Source organism: Raphanus sativus, chromosome 6, assembly GCF_000801105.2.
Source record: "Raphanus sativus cultivar WK10039 chromosome 6, ASM80110v3, whole genome shotgun sequence".
Taxonomy (NCBI): Eukaryota; Viridiplantae; Streptophyta; class Magnoliopsida; order Brassicales; family Brassicaceae; genus Raphanus; species Raphanus sativus.
In genome coordinates this window covers 42,841,639-42,853,975 of record NC_079516.1, presented here as the reverse complement: position 1 = coordinate 42,853,975, position 12,337 = coordinate 42,841,639, and the positions used below count along the sequence as shown (strand labels likewise).

General features: G+C 32.6%; 3 protein-coding genes across 3 annotated transcripts; 1 reads left to right on the top strand and 2 right to left on the bottom strand.

Annotated features, from left to right (window-relative positions):
- Positions 1 to 235: 235 nt before the first annotated feature.
- On the bottom strand, positions 236 to 1,613 carry LOC108809967 (heterodimeric geranylgeranyl pyrophosphate synthase large subunit 2). Its single transcript, XM_018582098.2, has one exon. The coding sequence runs from the start codon at positions 1,542 to 1,544 to the stop codon at positions 438 to 440; it is 1,107 nt and encodes a 368-aa protein (XP_018437600.2). The 5' UTR covers positions 1,545 to 1,613; the 3' UTR covers positions 236 to 437.
- Positions 1,614 to 3,683: 2,070 nt separating this feature from the next.
- On the bottom strand, positions 3,684 to 5,407 carry LOC108805594 (tetraspanin-8). Its single transcript, XM_018577515.2, has 2 exons — positions 4,750 to 5,407; positions 3,684 to 4,149 (listed from the first exon to the last, which is right to left on the bottom strand). The coding sequence occupies exons 1-2, from the start codon at positions 5,254 to 5,256 to the stop codon at positions 3,838 to 3,840; spliced, it is 819 nt and encodes a 272-aa protein (XP_018433017.1). The 5' UTR covers positions 5,257 to 5,407; the 3' UTR covers positions 3,684 to 3,837.
- A 5,295-nt stretch (positions 5,408 to 10,702) lies between these two features.
- On the top strand, positions 10,703 to 12,337 carry LOC108809058 (uncharacterized). Its single transcript, XM_018581183.2, has 7 exons — positions 10,703 to 10,971; positions 11,162 to 11,286; positions 11,385 to 11,422; positions 11,505 to 11,615; positions 11,691 to 11,807; positions 11,888 to 11,929; positions 12,027 to 12,337. The coding sequence occupies exons 1-7, from the start codon at positions 10,744 to 10,746 to the stop codon at positions 12,095 to 12,097; spliced, it is 732 nt and encodes a 243-aa protein (XP_018436685.2). The 5' UTR covers positions 10,703 to 10,743; the 3' UTR covers positions 12,098 to 12,337.

Sequence of the window (12,337 nt, the reverse complement as noted above, 5' to 3'; positions counted from 1 at the left end):
ACCGCTACTAACCATAAACACTGCATTTGCGGGTGGTACGGAAAAAACCAGTCATATTCTTAATGACATATAGTCATTAATTTTATGTAAAAACCAATACAAATTATCTGAAACTAAATATTTTGAATTGAATTTTTCCTAAAATTTAAAGTTCCATAACTATATACTAATATTAATATAAATATATACACATGTATTTTGAGAATTCTGATGTTAAACCTTCAATAAGAGATGCTCTCAGAAAGCCGTTCTTTATTATCTAATATACAAAAGAGGCAAATAGATTTTTTTTTCCGGTTTTTCCCTTTTTGAATTTTAAATAAAAATATAAAAACATGGTTACACTTAAAAGTTAAAAGTAAGCACACTGTTTTAGCATGTATACATAAACCCGACACAACAAAACAAACAATCAAAGTTCTAAAAGACATAACATTTCATTTATTTCTATTGGCAATAAAATTAGTAAGAGCTACTAAAGGTGCCACCTTCTCCGTAGTAAACCCATGAAGATGTTGACGTGCATCTATAGTCAATCTCTTAACAAATTCTTTGGATTTCTCCAACCCCATCAGCTTGGGGTACGTCAGCTTTCCCAGTAGCTGATCTTTTCCGGCGGTTTTTCCCAATTCCTCCGACGACTTGGTCTCGTCCAAAATATCATCCACCACCTGAAACAACAATCCAATGCACCTGGCAAACTTTCTTACACTCTCAATCTCTTCATCAGATCCACCACCAATAATGGCTCCAAGAACCGCAGCAGTTTCCAACAAAACAGCAGTTTTGTGTACATGGATAAACTCCAAATGCTCTAAACCGACGTCGTTCAACTCCAAACCTTCACTACTTATGTCCTTGGCTTGTCCCGCGACTAACCCTCTAGTTCCAATGGACCTAGCCAGTTCCCTGACCGCCCAAACCATTCTATCCGAGGATATCTCCGCCGTTGTCATGTGCTCAAACGCAAGAGACAAGAGAGCTCCTCCGGAGAGAATGGCGACTCCTTCGCCATAGGCTTTGTGAGTGGTGGGCTTCCCACGACGCAGATCGTCATTGTCCATACAAGGCAAGTCGTCTTTGATAAGAGACATGGTGTGGATCATCTCAACCGCACAAGCCGCTGGCATCGCGGCGTTTTCTTCGCCGCCTACTAGCTCACAAGAAGCGAGGCAGAGAATAGGCCTTACACGTTTACCGGCTGCAAGAACCGAGTAACGCATGGCTTCGTGGATCTTGAGTGGCTCCCCGACAGGTATGGCTTCTTCTAGAGCTTTGTTCACTGCATCGGCTTTACTCGTCATGTATGGATCAAAATCGAACGTGGAACTAGAAGTTGTGTATATATCTTCATCTTCTACTACTTCCACAATGGGAGAATCAAGAAACTCGGCTACTTCTTTTCTTGATAAAATGGCGGCCTTGGCTTGAGTTTCAAGAGAAGGCTGGAACACGCGGCTTAGCCTTGGTTTGATATACTGAAATAAGAAATTTAGAGAGAGAACGAGGAGTGAGAAATAGAGAAACAGAATTTGAGCTTCCATTTCTCATCAAGACAAACTTCTCTAGCTCGGACTATTTGTCGTTTGTCTAATGTATAGGGATATTATATATATTAATCGATGGTTTTTTAGAAAGAAAGCAAGATGCAAAAACACATGTAACCTCTACATGATCTCTTCACGTTAGGTTATTCTAATTACGTAAAAGAAAGCAAGATCCAAAAAACATGGATCTCGTGAGAGCCAACTTCTTTCCTCTTCATGATCTCTTCACGTTTGCATTTCTGTGCATTTCTTTTTTTCATTTTCATAAAGCGCTAATCTTCATTTAGACGCAACTGTACTTGAACTACAATTTTTTTAATATAAATTCTGATGATAAAAAAAATATATTCATATGTATTATCTGGATTTAATATGCACTTTCATATGTATTTCATAAAGCGCTAATCTTCATAGACACAATTACACTTCCATAGTCATAATGCGCTAACAACAACAAACTAATTTAATCCTGTATTTTTTTTTGTATTCATGTATATATCTTATATGTTGTATGAATTAAAATTGTTACAATTTATACATGTTTATACATGTTTAACCAAAAAAAAATGTTTATACTGGTGTATCCTTTACATATGTGAAGTTTTTGTGGCAGGCTTTTTGAGCACATTTAGGGGGCTCGAGTAACAATCTTTCACACAAACAGTAGCCAATAACATCAATCCCAATCTGCTCCTCTCCCATATTTTTATTTCTCCATCACCAAATCTGTATCCTTCAAACTTCATCAACAAATTTGAGTAAGTTTTTAAATGTTTTTTCATACAAATTCATTAAATTAAAAATGCAGTTATGTATATTTAGGGATTTTTGCATTAAATTTACAATTTCTTTTTGAGAGAATTAAATTATTCATACAAAAATTCCTTTTTACAACATGTGTGCTTCTTTCTCTAATGTTTTACAACATGTTTTTTTGTATGAAAAAAAAAACTGAGAAGGAAAATCATAACAAGACTACACTCGAGAGGTAAACCAAGTTATCATGGTAACGTAGTTCCTTCCATTCCTCTCCCTCTCTCCATATATTGTATTAAATTATTTATATAGTCTAACCGGTGATCATTAGAAAAAAATTATGAATAAGCAGGGAAAAAATACAGAACAGAGAGAAAAATTATTTCTTATTGATTTTGGTGAATTTTTTTTTCTATATTTCTCTAGAATAAAAGAAATGAGAAGGGCACACGGTGTCAAAAAATAACCGTCTTTCGTTGTTCACGTAGATGCGGATTTTTCAGTTTGGTGTGTAGAGTCAGTTTGAATCTGTTTTTAAGGTGATGACAAAAAAAAGAATGAAAAAGAAAAATTATTCCTTATAAATGGTCAAAATATTTAGAAATAATAAAGAATGCATTATTCCTTTGTATTCCTTCTTCACTAGTTCGACCCATAATAGTTCGTGTGTTTTTAAAAAAAAAAAAATTAACAGTTTAACCAAATGTTTAACTAAACACTAACATTATCACTATTTCTGTTAAACACAACAAATATTGTTTGAAGCGATGTGTAAAATCTGCAAATTTTAAACTATATTAAACAGAAAATAGTTACTATATTTTATTAGCAAATGTAAATTAGTATGTATTTTTAAGGAATTTTCCTAGCTAAAATAATGATTTTCCTTCCCTACAATGGGAATAAGATGTTATAGGGTGTTGCTGAAAAGAAAAGATGTTATAGGGTCTAGTGGATCTATAGTTCGGAAAATATCATTCTTTTGTGAAAAGTGAATTTGATGTATGTATATAATGCTATACTACTTTAACCATCAGAATTGTTTTCCTAATAAAGCAGTATATAAATGCTCTACTGCTTTTTTTTTTTTGATCAAACTCTACTGCTTCTTTAACAAATGCAAAAGCTAAAAATAAGTTTGTATTTTTTTCAACAAGTTTGTACGGTAAGAAAACTTGTATTAGTTATTTACATTCGGTTATGTTTTTGGTTTTTATTGAATTTGTCCGAAGAGACTACCGTAATTCTTTTCAATGTTACAGCCAAAATCGGTGTTTAGTTTTTTGTCACAAGTGTGGCTTCTGTGTTCCTCAACTAGAAGATCAAGAGAACATGGTATGTTTAGATAAAAACGAAGGCAAAACATGTAATAAATCGATATCATGGTTTAGCCAGAAGGCAGAACACACTAATAAGTATCATAATAAAGCTGTACAAGCAATAGGTCTCAAAACACCAAGATGGGAATCATCAAACATTAAAGCAAACTCCAATACTGTGTAAATAACAAATAGAATCTCTGTCCTAAAAACCCTCAAGGCTTATATCCATAAGTACGGCCGTAGCTGTCATCTCTCTTATTGTTCCTCAAAGCACAGCAACCAACAGAGTAGACAATGATGAGGAAGACGAGAAAGATGATGTTAACAACCGCAACTTTCTTCCACGCACTCTTGATATTGTCGAGGAGACCCGCTTTGCAAGATTGGCAATCGAAGCAGAGCTTGCTAGGTGCGTTGTCCCAGGTTTGGCAGTCTGGATCAGTGTGTGTCCCGGCCGGCTTGGTCCAGTTTGTGGCGCTTACGTAAGTGAATTGGCATCTCTCTGCGGGTTTGCAGCAACCAGACTGTAACACCAAACAAAAAGATTCGTTAGTTCTTTGTAGTAAGACATCAACATTCACACACAGAATCAGCTTCAGATACAATTAGACTTTCCACTCATAAGAGTGAAACTAGAGACTCGGAAGAGCGAAAAGCATGCAAAACTGCTAAGAACAGAACATAACTTAAACTCATAAATCATGATTCTCAATTTTTTTTTTAAAGGCTGAAACTTAATAAATCATGATTCTCAATTTTTTTAAAGGCTGGAACTTTATAAATCATGATTTTCATTTTTTTTTTCTTTTTTAAAAAGGCTGAAACTTTTTTTTTTTTTTGCCAAAAAAGGCTGAAACTTTATAAATCGAAAAGTAAACCTTTTATGCTAAAAAAAGGTTTGGATCTTTAAAAGACATGTTACAGAATCAAAACATTTGAGATCACAAAAAGAGACTTTAAGGGTCAAAAAGGTCTCGCAAGCCCTTTCAAGCCTTTGATTACAAAGCAGACAAACAAAAAATAACAAAGTTCTGACTAAAACCCTAAAAACCAGACAAGCCTTCAGACAAGGAATCAGATCCAAGATTCGAATCAAAATATAAGACAAGAGAATAAAGGTTTACCTGAAGGGCAGTCAGGTGTTCATCGTAGAACTTATTGACAGGTTCATTAATAAGCTTAGCTTCAAGTTTAGAACAGACTTTGCTCTCAACAAGACAACTCCTAATCTTCCTCCAGTTCTTGTCACTGTTCACACGTTTCTGCAACCAGTTAGAGTAATCTCCAAGTCTATACTCTTTATACCCTCTTCCAGAAACTTTCTCCCCCGCGCCTTTGTTAGTGACAACAAAGGCGAAAATCGTAAAGCAGAAGACGAGGATAATCAAGAGGAGCATGACAAGGAGATACGTCCAGAGAAGCCATGTGACTCTGCAGCACGAACCGATCAGACCGACGATCGCTACAACCATGAGGAAAACTCCTAGAGCAATCACGGGCTTGTCCAGGAAACGCTCACACTCAGTTGACCCTTTTTGGCTTAGCCATATACCTCCGGCTAAGATGGGGATCGAGAGGAGGAAGACGATGAAGTTGAGTATGCCGACGAGGTTGTTGCTACAACGAACCATGGTTTCAAGAAGTGGAATTTGAGATGGTTTCTGGTGGGTTTAGGGGGAAGAGAGTTATATAGAGAGGATTGTAACGCGTGAGAGGAAGGAGAAGGTGCACAGAAGTTTCTATATTGCTTAATGATGAATTGATGATATCTCTTCTCCTTCTCCTCCTCTTATGAAGTCGTTGAGAGAATTTAAAAGTTATAAGACTTTGTGCTTTCTTTGACTCTTCAATATTCCACGCTTTTAATTGTGAGTGGACGATATTTTAGGGAGAAATACTTGGGTTCACCTCTAGAGTAAATCTTTAGGTTCATCCAACCAATAGGATTTCGTTATTTCATATTCAGTATCTTTTAAAAAAAGAAACAAAATATTGTCAAGTTTTATTATGTTTTTAAATAAAAAATAAATAAAAAATAATAGTAGTCGCAAAAAAGATTTATATTTAAAATACCGTCAGCAAACTCTAAACCCTAAAATCTAAACCCTAAATCATAAACCTTAAATCTATGGTTAACCCTTGGATAAATCTTAAATCTTTGGATTTAAAAAATATATATACTTTTAACACAATCAGCAAAACACTAAACCCTAAACCCTAAATACTAAATCCTAAACCATTGGGTAAATCATAAACCCTTGGATAAATCATAAGCCGTAGAATTTAGAATTTATCCAAGCATTTTGGATTTACCAAAGGTTTAGAGTTTACCCAGAAATTTAGGATTTATGATTTAGGGTTTAGGGTTTAGTTTTTGGCTGACGGTATTAAAAATATATTTTTCTAAAACGTATTTTTGTTTGCAATCAATATTAATTTTTATTTTTTAGTTTAAAAATATTAATATAATTTGAAATATTTTGTTTCCTTTTTTAAAATATACTGAATATAAAATAACAAAATCCTATTGGTTGGGTGAACCCAAGAATTTCTCTATTTTAGGCTAGGTAATTTTGATTAGGACTTGCAGATGTGATGAGGACTTGTGAATGTGATTAGGACTAAAATTATAGTATATTATTTATACTATGTCAAATAATTGAGATGTTTTTCCTCGTTGTTTTTACTTGCGTGAGAGAGATGGAAAAGGTTTCCAAAGTCTTGTTTGCTTTTGTTTACTCGTTTATTTCGTCAACGGTTTTAAAATAACCAAATTGGAATTTGGTTTTGTGCTTCTTGCGTTGCTACCTAACTAATTTAATATTTGCGTTTGGCTATTCATTTGAAACCGATTAGAGTATTTCAAGTCTTTAGATATTTGGGTAAAGGGACAAATGATTTGTTATGATATTTTATATGTTTGGGTAATTATTAAGTGCCCAAATTTATTTATAATCTGAAACTTTTTAAAAATACAATATATACATTAAAACATAGCCAAAATGTATTAGTTATTTAAATTTGTTATTTTGATTTTAAAAACTAATTTCATATATCCATTTCAATGTTTTTGGATTTCGGATGGAACTCAAATAATACTCCATATCACTTTTTTGCAAATTGTTATTTATATTATGTCAAACAATTGAGATTTTCTTCTTATTTTTACTTGCGTGAGCGAGATGGAAAGGTTTCCAAAGTCTTATTATGGTTTTGTATACTTGGAATTGGTCGACGGTTTTAGTCGTGTATATAATCAAAGGAAAAAAAAAATCAGTAAATTGCAAAAAAAGAAAATCAGTAAATTGCAATTTGTCTTTATACTTCGGAGTCTGTGTAACTGCAGTGCTACCTAACCTACTTATAGAAATTAGAAAATTGGAAGTAACTCAAATTGCATAAATCCTTTTATTTTAATTCAGATTACACGAACTTGTTTAAAAACATGATGATATAGATCAGTGGTTTCTGTTCTTTCCTGTTTTTTTAACTTGGCTCCGGGTAGTATTGTTTACTACGCTGGCTTTTGGTTTCGGAAGACTTGTTGTCTTGCCGGTTTGATGTATTCTCTGTTTAAAATTGAATATAATCCATCAGATGATAAAAAAAAAATAGATCAGTGGTTTCTTAAAAAGTCATTTTCTTTCCTCCTGGTGAATGATGACGTCACACAAGTAGATTAGTCATTTTTAGAGGCTGAGTTTTCCCAGTGTTATTTTTGGAAGTTCTTTTCTATTCCCTCTCAGTGAATGGTGACGTCTCACAACGGTAACTAGATTTTGATCCGCGTTTCGAAAATACGGATATTATTTTTCGCTTTTATGAAATATATTATTTATTTGTAATTACTGAATGTATTTATCTTAGTAAAATTTTCTTTATAATAAATTCGACACATAGAGTGTCTCTCGTAAACTATGTGTTTCTTTGGTTTTGTTTTATTCTCTCTCCAATCAATATATTTATTTGGCTTGTTGTTAAAATAAATGATTTTAGAATGTAAGTGTACAATACTTTTACATTGATATTTTATTTAAACAATATGACATATTTCTATATTAATTAAATATTTACATTGTAATTTAAATTTGTATAAAAATCAACATATTTGTATAGTTTGTTGTTAAAAGAAATGATTTTGAATCCAAATGTACGGTACTTTTATATTGGTTTTTTTCAGTTCTTATAATTTTTTTAATATATTTATTTCAACTGAACCAACTAATATTTTGTTAAATTGGCCCCTGAAATATATTTTTATACATCGATATTTATTTTTTCATAATTAGTGTTATATATTTTAGATGTATCATAATATAACTAACGATATTCAAAAGACTTAGACCGAATCAGGTTATATGGCTATTTTTGTTACAAATATCTGAACCCGTTTTAGATACATTGGTTATTTAGATATTTTTAGGTTACTATACATCAGAACCGAATTCATCCAGATTCAGAATGACCCAACTCAAAATCCACACATAAATTTATAATATTTAAGCGGGACTTGGTTTCAAAAAAAAAATATACCCGAAAAGAACAACATGTACCTAAATGGACATATAATGTTCATGTCTAACTAATTTTATAAATTAATAAAAAAACTATTTTTATGTGTTTGGCTAAACTAAGTGTAGAAAGAGTTTTTTATCAAGTAAAATAATATGGAGTGAAAAATTAAGTGGCAATAAATATAGCACATTTTAATTATTTTGATTTAAGATATTATTTTATTCACAAAAACATATCTTTAAACTATGTTTTTAGATACGTAATTTTCCACCGATTGAAACTAAAATAAAAATAGTTTAGTAAAATAAACGAACCAAACATTTAATCATATGTAAAACCTAATTATTTAACATTTTTGATTTTATAATTGGTACAAAGTTAATATTGATTAACTAATAAATAAAATATGCACTATTATTATTATGGTAATATAATTAATGATGTAAATTATTATTAGGTAATATAATTAATTAAATTGTTAAACTAAGTGAAATATAGAAACACAATTAATAGATATTAGCTACTATTCATGTATCCAAACAAATTTCAACAACTATTTAATTTTCGAAGCACACCAAATTTTTTTAATCTTTCTATTCAAATCTCCCAACATTCTGATTTTGTACTTGAGTTTTAACAAGATAGATGCATATTGAGTTCCTTTATTTTACATTGACTGCTGAGGCCTGTTGAGTTTATTTCCATCAGCAGCTCATTCAAAATTGAGTTTCAAAATTCCGCATTTTTATTATTTTCCCCCTATTAGTTTCACAAGCAGGTTCTTTCGAGATTGTTGATTAAATTTCATTTCGTTATTGTAAAACTTTTTTTATTAAAATAACACGTTTTATCAAAAACAAACATCTAGAATTTGATTATATATGAATTCAGTCAAATATTTTCCATTTAAAATGTTTAATAATTGACTCAAATATTTATTGATAACTATATATATATATATATATATATATATATATTTAAAGATAAATTGTTATTCCAAATCCTCAAAAACATTACATACAAAATACATATGTGAATTTGAACAGAAGTTTGGCATCTCGAATTCAAAAGATGGTACAAACGAATCACGGGCATATAAAGATCTTCATGCCAGGTTTCATCTCAGTACTCGATTGAAGTTTAATCGGGATAAGGAACCTAGAGCTGAGCTGCGGGTCAAACCCGCCCGCTGACCCGCCAATCTACGGATTTTAGTTTTTTTGGTCAAAAAATCTGACCCGTATAATATGTAAATAATTTTTTTTGTATCTGCACTCATCCTACTTAATTTTGCGGACAATTCACGAATAAAAATAATATAAATAATATGTAATAATTAAATTTTATATATTATTTAATTTTTTTAATTCCCGTAATTTTAAAAATATACAAAAAGTTTTTTTTTAATTTAGAAAAAAAACTTTGCGGGTCGGATACCCACGATCCAAAATCCACCAATTCACACATGGCCTGTATAAAATATTCATAACACGTATCCACAAATCAATTTTTTCAAATTGTTCGACCCCCGCATCCGTCCTGCATCGAATCAAATGGGACGGAACCCACAGATTAAGACTCATATTCCCAGACCTAGAACCTAGGCGTTGCATTCATATGCATGGAGATTTTGCAGCATAATAAGCACATGGAAGGGTCTGTTGGATGAGGAAAACAAATATGTAAGATCCAGAACCTCCACGGATAATCTCGAACTCACACGGTGAAATGCGATAAAAATCTGAAAGAGAATAAAACCATGGGAACTTGCATCTACAAAGAAATGGTCTTTACCCTATCGAAGAAGCCCAAAAACTAAGCCCTGACACTGAGATGGACAGACCAAACCGAGCAGCCACAAAGGATGTACATAGAATCATTGATTAATCCAATAAACAAAATTTATAAGTATAAATATAATGTAACTAAAATTAAGAGTGCAATATAATAATTTAATAAAAATTGAAAACCACAAATAAAGTAGATGAAATTTTGTCAATTAGACCAATTAGAATATTTGTTTGTCTGCATATGATTTACTAGTTGTGTCAGTTACAGTAGTTTAAAATTTGTACAAAATTATATCACATGTATACCAATTATACTAGTTGTATCATTTGTTAGTATATTTAGTTGTACGAGTTATAGTTTTACCAAATGAAAGAAAGAAAAAATTTATGTGGTATCAAAAATCATGTGGTTGATGTTTAAAAAGAAGTGAATCATAATCGAAAGATAGAAGAAGAGAAGTAAAATTGTTTGGTTTAGTTTAAATAAAAAATGAGAAGATCCAAGATGTTGCACTTTTATTAATGATAAGATTTGGTAATTTTACTTTACTTGGGGCCATATAAATTAGAAGTGGTTGTATTAGATTAATTTTTGATTCTTGAGAGTTCTATACTAATTTATCTTCTCCTAAAGTCTAAACTGATAATTCTTTTTCCCCGGAATTCTGAATACATAAAAAATGTAATCGAAATTTTAATGACCCACATGCATTAATGGGCCTGTATATTATAAGGCCGAAACTAACTGACAAAGCAGAACACACAACAAACACGCTCCCCCAAAACGTGAAGAAGATAAACAAAACAAAAAAAATGAGGAACGTGACTCTGAATAGAGTAGTATTCTTCTCCAAATCACTCTCTCTCGTCCCCTCTCTCACTCCTCCTCAAATCCTCCATCGCTCCGCCGCCGCAGCTTCGTATCCGAACCGAGCGATTCACTGCATGGCAGACGACTCCCCGCTCTCTCAACCGGATCGAAGCGGAGATGGTTCCGTCTCCTCCGCCATAGATTTTCTCACCCTCTGCTCTCGCCTCAAGGTACTTGTAACCTCACCTTTGAATGATCATCCGTCAATTGTTTTCCGATAAGATCCAGTGTCTTCTCTCGTAAATCAGGCGTTTGTTTTTAAGATCAATGATATGATTTCAAGCTATGTCTGTGGTTGCTTTGAGTTCTTAAAGATGTGAAGAAGGTTCATTGATATGTGTTTTGTTTTTTTGATGAAAGACAACTCCAAGAGCTGGATGGGTTAAAAGAGAAGTGAAGAATCCAGAATCAATAGCTGATCACATGTATCGGATGGGTCTTATGGCCTTAGTTTCTTCTGATATTCCCGGTGTTAACAGAGACAAGTTAGCTCTATACCCTTTCTTTCTTTGGTTTCCTTCAATTTCTCGGAGAATAAACTATTTTTGTTTTTCCAATGTTTTTTTTTTTTGTCTTCCTTCAGATGTATGAAAATGGCAATTGTTCATGACATTGCAGAAGGTTACTTCTTTCTTTCACTTATACATGTAATTGCCGCTTCTTTTATTTTTTGATCTCAAATTCTATAACTGTTGTTGAGCAGCCATTGTAGGGGATATCACACCTACTTGCGGGGTCTCTAAAGAAGAGAAAAACCGTAGAGAGAGTGAAGCGCTTCAACACATGTGCAAACTCCTGGGTGGAGGAGAAAGAGGTCAGTTCTCTTCCTCTCATTCTCAAAACTACATCGCTCTTTTTTTTTGATATATATACAAATGTATAATTGCAGCTGAAGAAATCGCTGAGCTGTGGAGAGAATATGAAGCTAACGAATCACCTGAAGCCAAACTTGTTAAAGATTTCGATAAGCTTGAGATGATTCTACAAGCTTTGGAATATGAACAAGGTCAATGAATAACTCCTCCTGATTTTGACAAATATGGATAACACTTAAAACTCGATTTCTTCTTTTTTTTTCTTGCGCAGAGGAAGGTAAAGATTTAGATGAGTTTTTCCAATCCACTGCAGGTAAATTTCTTGTCAACAAATGTAATCCTTATATATATACATCTAATCAGAGTACATATGATTGAAAGGCTTTCAAACTTGTTGTGGTTTGTTTCAGGGAAGTTTCAGACTGATATAGGCAAAGCTTGGGCGTTGGAGATTGCTTCAAGAAGAACAAAGCGACACTAGTTAGTTCTCACTTGAGCTGAATACACTCTTTGCGCTCAACTTTAATCATTTTCAAGACTTATTGTGGATCTAGAACGTAAGGGTAACTCTTGTAGCTAAATACTTTTGAGGGAGAAGCCTAAAATGGTTTAAAAAAAACGCATAGGCTATTTTATGGTTTTAAGGCTATTTTATGGGTTTATGCTAAAACTCTTGAGAAAATTTGGAAAGAGTACTTTCTAATGAGATTGAATTTTGAAA